The 18,602-nt window shown below is 40.3% G+C and overlaps 1 protein-coding gene across 3 annotated transcripts in view; it reads left to right on the forward strand.

Annotated features, from left to right (window-relative positions):
• MYO1D (myosin ID) overlaps positions 1 to 18,602 on the forward strand; it is a 326,202-nt gene that overhangs the window by 99,063 nt on the left and 208,537 nt on the right. For all 3 annotated transcript variants that reach the window (XM_038548143.1, XM_038548142.1, XM_038548141.1), the window contains exons 7-12: positions 922 to 1,038; positions 2,543 to 2,746; positions 5,812 to 5,957; positions 6,036 to 6,150; positions 10,556 to 10,726; positions 14,897 to 14,967. In XM_038548143.1, coding sequence (XP_038404071.1) covers positions 922 to 1,038; positions 2,543 to 2,746; positions 5,812 to 5,957; positions 6,036 to 6,150; positions 10,556 to 10,726; positions 14,897 to 14,967 — 824 coding nt within the window. The remainder of the gene's footprint in view (positions 1 to 921; positions 1,039 to 2,542; positions 2,747 to 5,811; positions 5,958 to 6,035; positions 6,151 to 10,555; positions 10,727 to 14,896; positions 14,968 to 18,602) is intronic.

Below are 18,602 nucleotides of genomic sequence, written 5' to 3' on the forward strand. Positions count from 1 at the left end.
AAATCGAGTGGCTTATATACAGTAAATGTTTATTTTCCACTGTTCTAGAGGCTGGGGAATCAGAGATTAAGGCATTTACAGATTTGGTAGGGACCTGCTTCCTGGTTTATAGATGGAGCCTTCTCTGTGTCCTTACAAGGCAGAAGGGATGAGGAATCTCTAGGGTCTCTTACAAGGGCACTAATCCCATTTATTGAGGCCTACACCCTAATGACCTGATAACCTCCCAAAGGCCCTGCCTCCTAATGCCATCACTTTGGGAGGAGGTGGGTTATCAGGATTTCAACATAAGAATTTTGCGGGGGATACAAACTTTCAATCTATAGCAACCCTCTCAAACCAGTTAGAAGATCTGGTACACTGAATATTTGTGAATAAGTGGTTGTGGTCCCAAAATATCTAATAGCTTGCTGAAAGATTGAGGCAACCTACTTTGCTTTGGGCGGCCTGCTTTCCTCACCTGTGAAGTAAAAAGCCTGACTATCCAAGAGAGGGAGTATTATTCCCAGACTCTATTAGACTATTTGTGGAACAAAAAAGCCACAAGCAACATAGGCGTGTGTTGTGGAGTCTTCCATGATTGGTATTTCCATTTGTGATTCCACATCCCATGTTTTCTTCATTCATCACAGAGTGGTAGTTAGTGTTTGTGAGGCAGCTCAGGACTTGCTCCCTCACAGAAGGTTCCAGAAAAGTATGTCATGCCTATTTTGTGTGATGGTGGCTCTCACCCACAAGTGGACATTTTGTGTGCTGAGTGATGTTTCTATCCCTGAAATAGTTTTGATTTTCTCTGGGTACTCAGTGATTTACTACCAAAGCATCAAGACCCTGACTAAACTTGAATGTAGTCTCATAATTTTAAGGTTTTAATGCTCACATGAAATGTTCGTGACTTAAGTTTTCCATTTTCATTCCCAGTCTTCTATCAATGATGCTGCAGAATTCAAAGTAGTAGCTGATGCCATGAAAGTAATTGGCTTCAAACCTGAGGAGACTCAAACAGTGTATAAGATTCTGGCAGCTATTCTTCACTTGGTGAGTAGGGACACCTTTCAGAATATATTGCTTCCCTGTGGTGACAGGATGCTCTTTCAGAAGATTTTGCGTTTTCCCTGTAGATTTAAAAACTAATTTATATAAGGAAAATTTCTCTTACATTTTGAAGCAATTACTATACCTGTGGTTCTCTCCGTCATTTTAGAATGTTATGAGAGATTTTCGAAGCCACTATAGGTTTTGAAACTTACCTTTGGTTAATTGTCTTACTGGTGTGTCAGATTTTGAACTGTTTAAACCTGAGGGTAAAAGAATTCAGTAATGATATGACTACCAATAGTATAAGCTAAAATCTTTTGAACTGAATAAATTTCCAATAGCACTTGAAACATAGAATCATAAATTATCAGAACTAGAATTTTGATCATTTCATTTTTCAGGTTGGGAAATGATCCCTAAAGGGGTGGCACGATTGGCTTGAAGGCAGAACCAGTTCATGGTGGCCAACACAGTCGACCAAGGTTGGCGAATCATGGTCCAATCATGTTCTGCTATACCACAGCAAACTCAGACAAGTGAAGGGCCATGTGTCAGATTTCTGTTATTCCTTTTTCTATAATTATAGATGTTGAAAATATAATGAACATGTAACCTTAGAAAAAGTGAATGACAACATGAATTTAAATCTGGAATAAAAATAACCTTTCACTTTAATGTGGCAAGATTTAACTCTTAATGAAAATAAAGTACAACAATATCCTTCAGAATCCAAACAGGAATTTTATTTTTAAGTTGACATCATGACTGTAGAACTTACCTGGACCAGTAAACATGTAAGAAGATCAAATAAAATGTACTAAAGAAGAGTAGTAGGGCAGGGGGAAAAGAGAAGAGGATAGTGATGAACAAGTATATCATCAGATTCATCAACGGAGTGGTTGATGTGCTGGACAGTTGGTAGATGGTTAATAAGTATTTATTGCTTATTGAATAAGTAAAATATAGATAGACTCGGAAGCTTGGGGAAATTTAATAGATAATAAAGGTGACATTTCAAATCAGGAGGAAAAACTCAACCGTTCAGTAAATGGTGTTAGAACGACTAACTAACCATCTGAAACAGTTAGATTCTTTGCACCACTTAGTAATATAAATCCTAAGTGAGTTAAAAGCTTTAATGTAAAGGGAAAAGCTGTGTATTAGAAGAAAATATTAAATATTTGCAAAATCTTTGGAGTGGGAATGGTCTAAGTATGACACCAAAGTAAGAAAAACCCTAAGCAAAAGATTCATAGATTTGACTACATAAAAATGTAAAACTTCTATTCATCAGAATACTGAAAATTAAGTGCAAGATGGGTGTCTGGAGAAGAGGAAAGATGGATAAAGTGCTAGGTTCTTACATATACGTAATGTATTTAGAAAAATCAGTGCTATAAACAAGGTCACTTTGAATTTTATCTGTAATTGGCAAATATATCCATGATGTAATGTTTCAGAATCTTGCTGGAAATGGCATCTTCTTTTTTTCACTTTGGTATAGGGAAATTTAAAATTCATGGTGGATGGTGACACGCCTCTCATTGAAAATGGCAAGGTTGTATCTATCATAGCAGAATTGCTCTCCACCAAAACAGACATGGTTGAGAAAGCCCTTCTCTACCGAACAGTGGCCACAGGTCGCGACATCATTGACAAGCAGCACACGGAGCAAGAAGCCAGCTATGGCAGGGATGCCTTTGCTAAGGTGAGATTTTTAACTGATGTCTCGGCCTGGTGATGCAGTTATAGTGCACTTCTGTGAGGATGTACCCAGATGTTCCAAGAAAGTGGGTTCAGGCTTTTAGAGACCATAATGATGCTTTTGGACCAGTGCAGTCTCAATAAAATGCCCTGACTGTGAACATCACTCTCAGGAAATGTTCTGAGGTAACTGAATCCTACTGACTGGGAGGCTCGTGATGCCTGCCCAGGCCCTCTCATTGCCCTCTGTGTTGCTTTGCTCACCGGTGTTTGATGAAGATCGCCTCAGGTCACCTGATGGAGTTCTCATCCCTTGGGTTTCACGTCTATGTGGTGGTGGTGCCATGATTTATTAACCATCCTCCTCTTAAATCATTCACCTTGTTTCCTTTTTCTGCCACGACAAATAATGCTGCCATATCTGTGTGCATGTGTCCCTATACACTAGCGCTTTTGTTCCCAGTGGACAGACTCCCAGGAATGAGCTTACACACTGATTTTAAACTTTACATTTACTGACTTTATGGATGTACACTAATACTTTACTTTCATTTTCATTGCTAGTATATTTGAGCATCTTTCTGGATTTTTGTAAGGTATTTAAATCCATTCTCAGAATCTCCTGGTGTGTCCTTTTTACATCTTCTTCAGGGCTACTATTGTTTTTTGCCCATTTTGAAGAGCCCGTAACTTTAACCCTTTGTCTATATTATCTGCATAGCAAATGTTTTATGTTACCAAGCTCACATTTCCTTGTTTTTCTTTTTTCCTGGTTGATTAGATTGCCACATATTCCATTCTTAACTCTTATGAGTTGCAGGCTTGGTTTCTAGTCTCGAGAGGAATTTGGGTTTACTTGGTTTCTAGTCTCGAGAGGAATTTGGGTTTATCCAAGTGCAACAGAGTGTGGAGGACTCTAAGCAGAGGCAATGACAAGCAAGCCTGCATTTGTAAAGAAATCGCTCTGGCTTCAGTATGGAGAATCTTCTGTGGGTGGGGATGGAAGCAGGGAGACCATTACAGGGATGTGTCAGTATACAGGAGAGAGATGATGGCAGGTAGCACAGATATGGGGAAAAGAGGATGATTTGAGATGGGCTGTATTCAGGATATAAAATCCACATCCCTGTTTGGAGAACGATAAAATCAAGGCTCACTCCTAGCATGGTCTGGCTCCAGCCTACATCTCCTGCCTCATTCTACATCATGCCTCAGCCTCCTTCCTTAATTCCAGCACATTAGTGTTCTCTTGGGCCTTGCAGTGTGTCTTTATCCCTTTCTCCTTCCAGCCACAGGACCTCTGCACATGAGGTCCTATCACCTTTGCTTAGATCCTTTGCTTAGATCCTTTCTCTCCCCCGCTTGCCTCGGCAACTCTTACTCATCCTTCAGACCTCAGCCCACAAAGGCCAGTCTTCACTGGCCTCTGTGAACCCTGAACAGGTTAAATTATCCTCAGATGCTACACACCTCACCTTCAAAGAAAGAGAGAGAGAAGGTATGGGTGCGGGTGTGTGTGTGGGTGTGGTTTTCCTTCATCTTACTCCCTGTGCTCCTTGGAGACTGAGACAGTGTTTATGTTTCCTTTAGTACTGTATCTCCAATAACCCATATAGAGTAAGTACTCAGCTAATATTTGTTGAATGAATAAATTTCTACAGTTCTAGTGTCATGTTCATGGTTAGAAGTAGGGTAGGAACAGTCTTTAGAGGTGGGAAGACCAAGAGTCCTGAGAGCACACATGGTTGAGATAGCTGCCAGGCCCCTGGGATTGTCGTTAGGTCAGCTGTTAAGCACATGAGTCTGGCATTCAGAGGAGAGGTCTGTGTGGGAGCAATAGGTTCAAGAGTTGCGACAGTTTAACATTGAATGAGATGACTCGAGGTGTTAAAGAGTGAAGAGAGGAGGACCAGAGGAACTCCACCTTTTAGAGGTCAGGTAGAGGAGATCAGAGATCACTCAGAAGGAGCAGCCAGTGAAATAGGAGGAAAATTAAGGAGATGTGCTGTCACAAATCCCAGAGAGGAGAATGTTCAAGAAGAGAGTGGGAGAGCAGCCCAGGTGGCTCAGTGGTTTAGCGCCGCCTTCGGCCCAGGGCCTGATCCTGGAATCCCGGGATCGAGTCCCACGTCGGGCTCCCTGCATGGAGCCTGCTTCTCCCTCTGCCTTTGTCTCTGCCTCTCTCTCTCTCTCTCTCTCATGAATAAATAAATAAAATCTTAAAAAAAAAAAAAAAGAGAGAGAGTGGGAAACTAGGTGGAGTGACACCAAGTGTCTGAATAAGGTATCCACACAGAGGCCCAAGGAAGTGTCTACACTGAGGTGCTTGGGGTCTTTGATGAGCCATTTCAGTGGAGCAGTGGGAGGTAAGCCAAGATTGACTGGATGGAAGAGTAAAAAGGAGGCAAAGAACAGAGGCAGTGAGTGTGGATAAGTGCAGGTGGAGAGGGAGGTGGCTGGAGGGAGCTGCTAACCATGCACATGCTAAAGACGCACTATGGAGAACACTTGTATCAGGACATGAGTACATGTGAGCACGTGGTGCCTTTGTCCACATGTATCTTGCTGTAAGCATCCTTGGACATTGGATATGCATTTGATTCTCTAGGAACTTCAAACTGCAATCTTTGGCTCAGATCTTTATGTAGCACTATAAATCAATATTTGTATTTTTAGACTCCATAGAGCTTTCCTGGAAGATAGATATTAACTCATTGGTTCCCTACTTTTTAATATTTGATGAAATTCATAATAAAGTAAGCAACTTCTGTGAAGGAGTAGGCAAATTATTGATATAGCTGGGCACAGAGACATACACATATCTAGGGTATCCCTAGTATCCCAACCAATAATAAGCTTTAAAAAATCCAAACCATTTACATTAGTATTACCTACATCATGTAGTTTTCTTTAACAGATGATCTGCATTTCTAATTTTTCTGCTTAGAGTGGCAATCACTATGTTAAATGGTAAGGAGAAAGTGGATAAGAATTTAAAACTTATCACAGATCTAAACAGAAGACACAGTCTCAAATGGGGAAGAATGAACAATGTTGTTCTCCTCACAGGCAATATATGAACGCCTTTTTTGTTGGATTGTTACTCGCATCAATGATATTATCGAGGTCAAGAACTATGATACCACCATCCATGGGAAAAACACTGTTATCGGTGTCTTGGATATCTATGGCTTTGAAATCTTTGACAATAACAGGTAAACTGGATAAGAGGCTTAAAACTCTATTGTTGATTTTTTTGTTTCTTTGAACATAATTGATTCCTTTTCTTGCAGCTTTGAACAGTTCTGCATCAACTACTGCAATGAGAAACTGCAGCAGCTGTTCATTCAGCTGGTTCTGAAGCAAGAACAAGAGGAGTACCAGCGGGAGGGCATCCCCTGGAAGCACGTGAGTGGTCTCCTCGGGGAAAATAGCTTCCTGGGTTTCATATAGTATTGCAGATGTCAAATCTTAGCATTTTAGGGGCATCGTTTTAATCTCCCTGAGTACACGAAACATCTCAACGTTAGCTTTCCTTTTGGGGATATGGAATTACAAGTCATTTTCAGGGTCGGCAAGTGGGATTTCTCTCATGTGATGGACTGCCTTGTTGGTGTCCAGAAATGCTGAATTCCAACCTTCGCACTTTATGGCTGATGCTGCGTGGGATCTCTAGCTCTCATCTGTCTAGTAGTTTAGCGCCATTTAAAGGTTACTTGGAATAGCAACTTTGCCTTAAATGGACTTGGCTTTGCTTCCAAATTGAGTTTATTCTCTTCCTGTCCTTTTTTTCCTCTTATTTCTCCTTTTTTCCCCAACTCTACTTTGCAATTTAAATGGCATTGTTATTCTCTTCAGTTACTGTGGTTTATATTCTCTGAAACCCAGGCATGAACCCCCAGCATTAATGTTTACTTCTGTTTGCTGTCCCTCATGTCACACCTGCTCATGGCCCTCGTATCACCTGCTCATGGCCCTGTGTCAACACTGACAGTTGTCATAGTCAAACATCTGGCAAGGCAGGGCTGAAAGTGGTACTGCCCTGGGGCATAAGCCCCAGATACCACCGCTGAAAAGCATGACTTGGGTTGGTGCTCTTGTTCCTTACCATTGAGACCTCCTGTGTGTGACAGGATGAGACCCCGTAAAGTTTTCTGTTAAATTTATATTTTTAAGCAATTTTGAGAACGGACTTGAGAAATGTATAACTTCTGAGTTTCCATACATTTCTGAGGGTATAGAACTGTGTTTCTCCTCTTGCTGAATAGAACAGACAGTAAAGTTAGTGTCTTTTAATATGCATTGCAATAGTAAAAAGCTATTTGGTATGCTGTATGTAAATTCCTTTTATGTCTCCCCACCTTCCTACTTTCTATCTCCTCTCATTCAGAAAGGGAGACAGTGGTACAACTGTCCTGCCTCAAATTGCATTTTTGCCTTCCAGCATGTGTTAAACGTCAGAATACCTTAAAAATTTTTTGTTCAAGTATATTAGTGTAAATTTTACTGTTTTACAGATAAACCAAAAGGTGTATTATAACTTTGTAATAGAATTACCTATAATTTTGATTTTTGCCGTAAACTCTCATAGCACATTTAAGGTGTAATTCAATTAAGTGTTTTTCCTTTTTTTAAGATTTTATTTATTCATGAGAGACATAGAGAGAGAGGCAGAGACATAGGCAAAGGGAGAAGCAGGCTTCCCTGTGGGTGAGACTGATGCAGGACTCCATCCCAGGATCCTGGGGTCACGACCTGAGCCAAAGGCAGACGCTCAACTACTGAGCCAGCCAAGCATCTCTCAATTAAGTTTAGATGCAGCCTTCGTAGAATGGACCTGTTGTACAATTTAACACACAATTAAAACTGACACTTAGATTTTTATAGCAAATGTAATCATAAAACTTGTTACTCAGATGTGATTCAGAGATACTGGTCAAAAATATCCTTTAGTATTCAAGATATCAAATTCCACAGGCATAGCTGATAAAGGAGGAAAGTCAACAACCACAGTAGGCTATTCTGAAAAAGGAGCAACAGCCCTAAAATGCAAAAATCCTTAGCAAAATAAACCAAGAAATAAATGTCCTAGAGGGAACAAAAGGCTAGGTCCAAGGTAATTGTTACTATACTGACTACATTGCCAGGTTCCCCCAAATTAGAATCTCTGTTCTGGGCAATTATTTCCTCAACTTCTGAACATAGTGATTGATTTTTTTTAATGTTATTTATTATGGAAAATTTCCAGCAAACTAAGAGCATAGATCATGATACAATAAATTCAGTGTACCCATCACCCATCCACCCACCCCCAGATAATGTTGAAGCAAATCTCAGACATCATATTATTTCATCTGTAAATACTCCAGTGTGCTTCTTTAAAAGATAAAGACTTTTACAAATGCTGTGACCACAGTACCATTATCATACCTAAGAAATGTAACAGTAATATCTTCATATCATCAAATATCTAGTCAGTGTTCACATTTCCTCAATTGTTTTACAAGGAGTTTTTTTGGTTTCTCTTTATAGTTGTTTGAATTTAGACCCAAGCAAGATTCTTACATTGTGGTTGGTTGATAGGTTGCTTGCATATGTGTAGATTTTCTCCTCTCTTTTTTTTCCTCACATTTTCCTGATGAAGAGGATGAGTCATTAGTTCTGTAGAGCTTGCCATAGTCTGGATTTTGCTCATCAGATTCCCGAGGTATCATCCAATACATTTTGTGTATGTCCTTGGTTGTCAGATCTGGAGGCTTGGCTGGTTTCAGGATCAGTGTTTTAGCACCAGGCTGTTTCATAGTGGTATGTGGAATTCTATCAGGGGGTGGGGTTCCAAATGCTTGGTTATCTCCCTCCCTAATTGACTCACTTTTATAGGCTTTTGGTGCTGTAGTTTACAAGACATTTTTAGCTGCTCTGTTTGGGCTGGGAATGAGAGACCCAGACCTCTGTGCCCCTGACCTACCTCATCACATCTCCTCTTGCCCCCTTCCCTGGGAATTGAGGTTGCTGGAAGAACCTGGTTTGAAAGCCACAAATTGGGGGATCCCTGGGTGGCTCAGCGGTTTAGCGCCTGCCTTTGGCCCAGGGCGCGACCCTGGAGTCCCGGGATCGAGTCCCGCGTCGGGCTCCTGGCATGGGGCCTGCTTCTCCCTCCTCTTGTGTCTCTGCCTCTCTCTCTTTCTCTCTCTCTCTGTCTATCATGAATAACTAAATAAATCTTTAAAAAAAAAAAAGAAAGCCACAAATTTAAGTAATGTTTGAAGTAACATTAAACTTACAAACTGAAAGTTACTGAACTCTTAAAGCAAAGACCAATCACTTTTAGTTACACAATTGGAACTTTAAAGGACTTAATTCTTTTGTCCCTGGGACAAAAGACAGTCTTTAATTTTATACTAGCATAGTCTAAGACTTCAGCTAATAATTAATACAGAGTTACTGCTTTTTGAGAAGACTAGGGATGTTTTTTCCAAAGATGGAAATAACTTTTCTCTCTAATTAGCAAATGTAATATGTGCCCACCATAAAAGTACATATGTAGATGGAGGTTTCTCCAGCTCTGTACCACTGATGTTTTGGACCAGATAAGTCTTTGTTGTGAGGCTTTCCTGTGCATGATAGGATGTTTAGTGGCCTCTTCCCACTGGTCCTGTAGTCTTGACCTTCAAAAATGTCTCCAGACAATGCCAAATGCCCCTGAGGGAAAAGTCCTCCTCTTGAGACTTACTGATAGAGACAAACCAGTAAAGTATAAAAAAGAAAGTAGAAGCCACCCAGTCAGCAGACTGTCAGTCCATGGATACAGAAGAGAACTTGGAAGAGTAGGGGCGGAGCTTAAAGCCACAGATAACTGGCTTGAGTCCTTGGACTTAAATAGCACAGAGGAGGAATCCATGAGAGACTGAAAGTCCATTATGAGCACATAGATCGTACAGAAGGTATTGGAGACAGCATTCAATTTTAGATGCCTCCTAAATGAGGGGGACACATCAACACCCAGAACTAAAATGTGTGTTAATAGCCTGCCCATCTTCTGTTGATGCACAGCTAGCCTGAGTGAGGCCAGTGTGTGTGTGGTGAGATGGATGCTGTTGACTATTCGAGTAAACACATATAGAAGAGGAATTTGGGATAAACTTTGTGCATATTGAAGTTGCTAAAAAGCCAGATGTTATTTAGAACTTTATTCAGCGCATAAAAGTAAATGCAAAGTTTATTCTTATCTTTTACAGATAGTTTCATCTCAGAATTAAATTTATGTTCTTGCCCAGAGAAACATCAAAACTGCTAGACTTATATGTGCTTTTTTTTTGGCTTTGGGAAAGCTGGAGAAGACCTCTTCTGGGTTTTGGTCATCCAAGGCCATAGAACTAAAAATTCAAGTTCTATGTGATACCGTAACTTCAATTTATGAATCAAATAACACTTTAAGGTTATTTGTTGGTACTTTGTGGAGTGTGGGTTTAGTGATTAATGGCAAACAGATCGAGGGGGTGGAGAGTATGAAGGAATGGGGTGTAGGATTAAAACAAAAGTTAGTGATAGGAGAAACATTATCTACTTTGTAATTTTTGCCTTGAGCTATACTCAGTAACAAAGTGTTTCATGGTAGAAAGTCAACAAAGAAATAAAAAATAAACCTCTGATAGAACATGTGCTCATTTTAGCACTAGACCTCATTAATGCTCTTGACTTATTTGACATCGACATAACTTAACTTAAATTCCTGAAACATCTGGAAGCATCAGTGTTTTGCGTGTCTTGTTCTCTGTTCCCTCTGGAACGGCTTCCTTGTTGTGTCCTGCAGATCGATTACTTCAACAACCAGATCATCGTGGACCTTGTAGAGCAGCAGCACAAAGGGATCATTGCAATCCTGGATGATGCCTGCATGAATGTTGGCAAAGTCACCGATGAAATGTTCCTTGAAGCACTTAATAGTAAATTAGGCAAACATGGTCATTTTTCCAGCCGAAAGGTATGTGTTTTATGAGAACTTCATCTCCTTTTGATCTGTAGGATTTTCCCATTGTTTGGCAGACTTAAATGGTCTTAAATGTTGGATTAAAAGAATGTCCACTCAACTAAGCAAGAAGGCCATAAGCATCCATTAAGTGACTTACTGCTATAAATAAATTCTGCCTCTCTGGTTTATGGGATGACAAGATTGATAAAAATCATAATATCCAGGAGAGGGAGCTCCAGACTATTCAATTTGCTAGAAATAGGAAAAATGAACACGATTTTAGAAAGCATGATGTCATTTATAACCAATAGGTACAGAGGCCTTGTTCATATGCTAAAATTCTACTCCTGTATCTGATAATTCTGGCACTGAAAACAGCTTTTGTCCTTGACTTTTAACTGTAATCAGTTATAAAACATAGTGTGTGTCCTCTGCCGCAGTTCTTCAGACTCTATGACTTTCTTAAAAATAGAGAAATTCTAGCTGTAGTTCTCCCCATCATAAGGAAACTCATTCCCTTCAGTGAATGGGTATCCTTTTAACTCATTTTTCACATTCTAAAAATGTTATTAAACAAATCACATTTCTGTAATAAGTGGTGGCAGTTGTGATTGTCAGACCTTTGCATATAGTATATTTGCCATCGATATTTGTCCTAGGAGGGGTGCACTGTCATCCTCGAGTATTCCCTACAGATACAGGCTTGTCTAGCAATCATAAGCTGAAGGAGAAACAAGCCCCATGCTCTGTCACTTCCATAAAGAAAGGAGCAAACATTTCTGCTCCTCCATATTTTCATGTAAATCTATGATACATACCAATTTTTTTTTAGCACAAATAAATCTAACTTTGTCCCCTTTGAAATTATGTAATCAGAACAGTAAGAGTCTGCAACTAGATAAAGCACTAATCATCAAGAAATAGATTGTTGGCTGATATTTATTTAGGCCAGTTTATTTCTTAAAGATTCTCCTTGGGGCAGCCCCGGTGGCTCAGAGGTTTAGCACCGCCTTCAGCCTGGGGGGTGATCCTGGAGACCTGGGATCGAGTCCCGCGTTGGGCTCCCTGCATGGAGCCTGCTCCTCCCTCTGTCTGTGTCTCTGCCTCTCTCTCTCTCTGTGTCTGTCATGAATAAATAAATAAAATCTTAAAAAAAAAAAAAAAAAAAGATTCTCCTTCATCTGTTACTCAGGATTGATGTGGTCCCTACTACAAGTCAGTCAGCTGTCAGATGCTACTGTCTGACCTTTGACATTAGGCTTCTGGTCAGAGGTATTCCTCAGTCATTTCCCATGTATAACACAGGTGCTTATTAAGTACCTCTCATTTCCCAGGCATATTCTGGGTACTGGGGACAGTGCAGAAGCCAAGGTAGAAGCATCCTACACCATTTAGAGTGATCAGTTGAAAGATGGTATTACATGGGGAGATGTCCTGTCTTCGAGGGATAGGTTATCTACATCCTTTATAACCCCAGCCCAGGTTTTGGAGATTCACCTAACATCCTGCCTACAAAATGGTAGGTCATCAGTGTTTATAAAATTGAATTGAATTGGTCATGATTATACCAAATACATCTTATGGAATATTGAATTTTAGACTAAAACATGCAATGCTCCATTTCATTTATATTAAATAACTATGAATCTCATGATAAACCACCTCATTTTGATTCATCTTGGCCATTTATACACCTGAATTAAATTTGTCCACCAAATATCTGAACTATGTCAATCTTACAGTAGCCACTCCACATAGTACTTTTTTCTTTTTAAACATTTTATGTATTTATTCATGAGAGACACAGAGAGACACAGGCAGAGGGAGAAGCAGGCTCCATGCAGGGGGCCTGACGTGGGATTCGATGCCCTGTCTCCAGGATCATGCCCTGGGCTGAAGGCAGTGCTAAACCACTGAGCCACCCAGACTGCACTCCACATAGTACTTTTAAGCAGTTGCCATTGATTTGGTAAGAAATTGCAAAATATTAATTTATCTGGGAAGATGGGAATTCTCTCTCTTTTTTTAAGAGTTTATTTATTTGAGAGAGAGAGAGAGAAAGACTGTGTGATAGAGGTAGGGGGGAAGAGCAGAGGGAGAGGGACAAGCAGACTCCCTGCTGAGTGCAGAGCCCAACTCAGGGCCCAGTCTCACACCTGAGCCCAAATGAAGAATTGGATGCCCAACCGACTGAGCCCCCAGGCACCATAGGAATTTTCTTTCTTTCTTTTTTTTTTTTTTAAATGTGGAAATCCAAGTTTCTCTGACTCTCCAACCAGGTAGCTCCTTCCTCCTGGGGGCTCCTCCCCTCTAGGCAAGGGTAAGTGATGCTGGAGGAAGTCTCCCCTGAGATGGGAACTTTTAAAGTGTGTTAATTTCTGGGTTTATAGCCCTAATGAAGGAAAGAAATGGAATAACCAAGCTGTCAGGATGTATTTCATCACTATGAATCTATCTGTTAAATAACGCTATTATACTGTACATTAAGCCATGTATTATCATCTGCTGTTGATTACATTAACTCGAGTTATTGGTATATTAAATAAGAGATTTCTGCCTCATATTATTTTGGGGCTAAGGGGTTTCTTATATGTTAAAGTTATCATGGGGATATAGGCAAATGATCCAATAAACCATGAAATTCCTATTTAAGGTATTGTGAACATAGAAAGTTAAATGATATACATAACTTATTATTTTCAAAATGTAAAGAAAAATCTAAAGCCTTCTGTGCTCAGATCAGTTGAGACTTTGCAGTAGCCAAATGTAAGAATATTCAATTAGTGTGGGCATCTCCTGGGTTCTTTTCCACGAGGAGTTTTATAAATGAAGGGCTTTTGTAAAATGGTTAACAAAAGGGAGAAGAAAAGAGGGATTCCACTTTTTGGAGACCTCTCTATGTTGGATACATGGTTCATTTAAGCTTCAGTATAACTTTCTGGGATGAGTAATTATTTAAAGACACAGAGCAAGTAGATGGTAGAACCAAGATTTGAACCTCAGAAGTCTGTAATTTCCTGTAATTATTTCCTGTAATTATTCACTTGTAATTTCCTGTAATTATTCACTTGTCTGATTAATAAACTAATTATTCTTTTACTAGTCTAGTGTTATGAGTATAGAAGCCACCATCCTGGCTGGGGGTATTTGGTAGCTACCACTGCAACGTAAGTTTTTGTGCATAACTGCACTCAGTGCTCTATGGATTCTTGGATGTCTACTTTAGAACACATAGGATCTCAAGTGGTCCTTCACAGGGCAGACAAAGAAGTCTGGGTGCTGCTGTAACAAGGAAATTTTCAGAAAACTGTGGAGACCACCACCACAGAAAAACTACCTTTCCATAAAGGATTCTTCAACTTCCTGCAGCTATTTCTCACTGAAGAAGAATACTTTTTATCTTCTCTTAAATGATAGCCCTGAACTTGAGTCCCAAGACAAGTGAATCAGGCCATTCTGTATGTACATAGGAGAGCAGACATTACCTCTGGTCCCAAGAATCCTTCCAGAACGACCGCTTTTGAGCTATGTGACTTGGGCCAATTACCTGAGCTTTTTGACCCTTAGTTTCCTTGTGATAAAATAGAGCTCATAATACTTCCTTTAAATATCAGTTGTGAGGGTTGCATGAGATATATGTGCCCAGCAGACAGCAAGCCCTCCGTGTGATGCTCCTTAAGCGGAACGTGGAACAGAAAGAGACTATATTAGTTTGGGCAGGCTGGGCCACTTGAGGCAGCAGCCAAGCTCTCAGTGTCAGAGACAATAGAAGTCCAATTTTGTCCCAGGAACCTGGACTTCTGTCTTCTGGCTCTTTCATCACCTTGCCACTATCCTTCTCTGCAATCTGCTAGTGGGAGGAGAAGAGGAAGTGCTGCAAATGATCACTTCTTACCGGTGTTGGCCTGACACAACCACACTTCCTTTCCACTCACTGTCCATTGTCCAGCACCTGGTCACTTGGCCATATCCAGCTGCCAGGGTGGCTGGGAAATGACATCTAGCTGTGTAGACTTCCGGTGAAAGCTCACAGGCTTTACCAGATAAGCCCCACATAGTGTGATTTCATTCATAATGGTATCATGATTTGTGGTACTATCATTATCTTATATGAAATTGGAGTATAATTTTAGGAGAGTGAAAATATCCATTTCCAAAGTAATCTCCTAATTGATTTCTTAGCTCTGCGCCTCAGACAAAATCCTGGAGTTTGATCGAGATTTTCGAATTCGACATTATGCCGGTGATGTAGTGTGAGTATCTTACTTCGTTACCTAACACAATGACTTGCATGCAACTTCACTTCAGAAAATAGAACCAGGGGAAATAAAAACTGTTTTCCTATTCATTTGTGTTTTTTAGTCATTTCATAGGCTAATATATTATATAATATATCTCCTCCTATTATAATATATAATATATATCTCCTCCTATATATTATAATATATTATATCTCCTATTATATATTATATATGTATCATATATATAATATATATTTCCTATATATTATAATATAATATATTTCCTCCTATTATATAATATATAGTATATCTCCTCACTTTAAAAAAATTGGCTTAGCTTCATTCATTCCTTGCTTTTCAAACTTTTCTTGAACACACACCGTGGCAGCCATGCACCATCCCTGGCATAGTTGGCACTCAGTCAGGTCACCTGATGGATAAATGAATCATGGAAGAATGTTAAAGATGGATATGGTAGGCCTTTTTCTGAAGAAGCTAAGAGTTCAGTGGTGGACACACATGGTAAGTCACTGTAACAAAGAATGGGAAGGGTCAAACTAGAGATGCACAAGGCCTTATGGAAACACTGAGGAGGAATTAATTAAATTTGGGTGAGAGTATAGAGAGGTTTTGGTGGGAGGAAGTGATATCCAAGCTGAGTCCTAAAAGTAAAAGAGGTTTTAGTCAGGGGAAAGAATTAGGAAGGGAGGAGGTGAGGAGGGTAATCCAGGCAGAGGAGCCAGTAGGTTCTCAGGCCCAGAGCCAAGAGCCACCATTGTGTGTGAAGAACTACAAGCAGTGAGATAACCACATGAGCAGAAACTTATTTTGCCATATTCTTTTTCAAATGTCAGTTGAAAAGGTAAAAATCTCACTTTTTCTGGTCACAATATAAGTAGAAATTGACAGGAAAATATAACTAAAAATAAACTACCTTAGTACTTAGTTCCCTAGGGCTGCTGTAACATTGGTGGCTTAATACAAGAGAAATGTTTGCTCTCCCAGTTCTGGAAGCCAAAAGTCCGAACCCTACGGCCACACGCCGGAGGTTCTGGAAGAGGATTGTTCCTCACCTCTGCCAGCTTCTGGTGGCTGCAGGCATCGTGGGACTTGTGGCTGCATTTCTCCATTCTCTGCTTCTATAGTCACACTGCAGCCCCATCTTTGGTGTGTCTGTGTTAAAACTCCGTCTGGGTCTATTTTTTTTTTTTTTAAGTAGGCTCCACACCCAGCACAGAGCCCAGTGCAGGGCATGAACTCACAATTCTGAGATCAAGACCTGAGCTGAGATCAAGAGTCAGACAACTTAGCAGGAACCCCTGCTTCTCTCTTAAAACTACAATTGTGATGGCATCTAGGGTCCACCTGGGTGATACGGGATCAGTTTCTCCTCTCAAGATCCATAACATAATCACACCTTTTGTCATAGAAGATCACACTAACAGGGGCTGGGGGATTTGACATGGATGTCTTTAGAGTGGTAGAGGAGCATTTTTCAGCCTGCTACACGTAGGATGTTTTGCCCACTGAACACCGCTTCTTACTGGATAATTGTTTAAAATTTCCTCTTCTTCCTCCTTACTTTTTACATTAGAAGCTCTGTTCATCATAACCCATTACAGGAAGAAATTACATAACAACAACAAAAAGGCAAATGATCATCACTACAAATGCCAAAAAGACATTTGAAGAAATTTTAATAGCTGTTCCTGATATAAATTAAAACTCTGAGTCATAAAATAATATGGCTCGAAATTATCACCCCATCTGTCAAACTAGCCATTAGAGCTGGAATGGCACCATTTTCCACTTGTTCTGGTCCTGTTCCCAGGTTCCAGAACACTGAAGAGGGAAGATGCAGCGGTGTGCACACTCTCCCACTGAAAAGGAGGGCCTCACTTATAGGATGCTTCCATATGGTTCGAGAGCATAAAAGCAGAATTGGTCAGAGGCCTTGGAGACCAGCTAGCCTGGCCTCTTTGTTTTATAGACGGAGAGACTTATGGAAAGTTTGTAATAACACTTTCGTCCAGGGTCATACAGCAAGTTTGTGGAATAGCTGAGACAATAACTGGTTTCTAGACTCCTAGTCCAGAATTCTAGCTGACCCTTCCAAGGGATATTCAATGCCTCAGACTTCCCCTTTCCTCCAGCCTTTCAGTCTTTTTCTAGGACTGCATATGTTCTGTGTGTGCACAGTGTTTTGTAAGGTGCTCCGCCCACAAAGAGCTTTCCGTGTAAGATGCATATATATCCATATGATTGTGTGTGTGTTTGTACTCATAAATATGCATACACATAATAGACACACAGCTACAGGCATACATCAGTACAGTAAAAGATGATCTAAAATAATTGCCATACAATTAATATGAGTATTGTCAGAATTTAGAATAAACACATGATGTCATACTACTATCTGTGATAAGCCCAGGAAGGTCAATGCTAGTCCTTAAATGCTAGGAATTATTTTTAAAGGGAGAAGTGGAAAGAGTGCTAGAAATATTCAGGAAATAGTAAATAGGTCCGTTAAAGTGGAATGTATCCTTTTTGTAGCATTAGAGAAGTAGAAGTACCTGAAAAAGTAGATTGAGATCAAATCGTAATGAGTCTTAAAGGCCAAAATGAGAACTTTGAAGTTTGGAGGTTATAGGTTAGACCAAAGACTAAGAGTTGGGTGGCTTCAAGGTTTCAGTCAAAAATGACTTGAAGATCTTAGGAAATGGATCTAGGAGGTGGGAGGCGAGGAAGTAATTTTGGATCTGGTGGCCTTGAAGCTCCTATGGGCACTAAAGCCTGAAGGAACCTTCTTGGTGAATTAAATGTGTAAGGCTGAAACATCAGTGAGGGGTCACGGTCAGACATCTGAAAATGATCTCCATCATTGCAATGATTGTCAAGGAAGATAGACAGGCAAGAAAGTAGAGCTCTAGGGAGCAGGTACATCTAGAGTTCCTGTTGCACAATCTCTGAGCCTCTGTCTTTGTCACCCTGGTGACTCTGTCACTTTTGCCCCCAGCACTAAACTGGCCTCTCCTGGAGTCCACGCTCATTGCTGCAGCCCAGCAGCTCCCATCCCTCCTTCATCACCAAGAGTGAATTGAGTGGGACCCTCAGGACCTCAACCTTCTCCCTCCTCCAAACCGTGAATGCCTGCCTCCTTGTTTTCTCTCAAGCATGCCATGCATGGGCCTGGTCCTCTCCTTCGTTTGATCTGTTTCACTGTGTGATCTCCCTTCCTCTTTTCTTCTGCTTATCCAAATCTTACCATCCTTTGCAGTTCTTCTTGGATTCTTTTTTCCTACCCTGAACACATTGAAAGAACCATAGGCAAGTCACTTGACCTCCTTACAGAAGAGACTATTAGCTCCTGTATGTTGCTGTTTTGCTTTTATCTTAGGAGTGCTGGATGATAAACACAGCTATCTTTTTAAGAGTCGACTTCTTGAGGTAAGCAGTAAACCATAGAAAATGACAGTCTTAATCATAGTGACGGTGCTGATGTTTGTTCTCCTTTTGAGGAAGAGAAACAACATCCTGTCTGTTTAGTAGGTAAATTTGATATTCTTTAACGCAGAACAAAGTGAACAATATTAGCTCTACAGATGATTGATTACATAATTAACAGTGGAAAAGCTTGTAGACTT

Source organism: Canis lupus, chromosome 9 (assembly GCF_011100685.1).
Source record: "Canis lupus familiaris isolate Mischka breed German Shepherd chromosome 9, alternate assembly UU_Cfam_GSD_1.0, whole genome shotgun sequence".
NCBI lineage: Eukaryota > Metazoa > Chordata > Mammalia > Carnivora > Canidae > Canis > Canis lupus.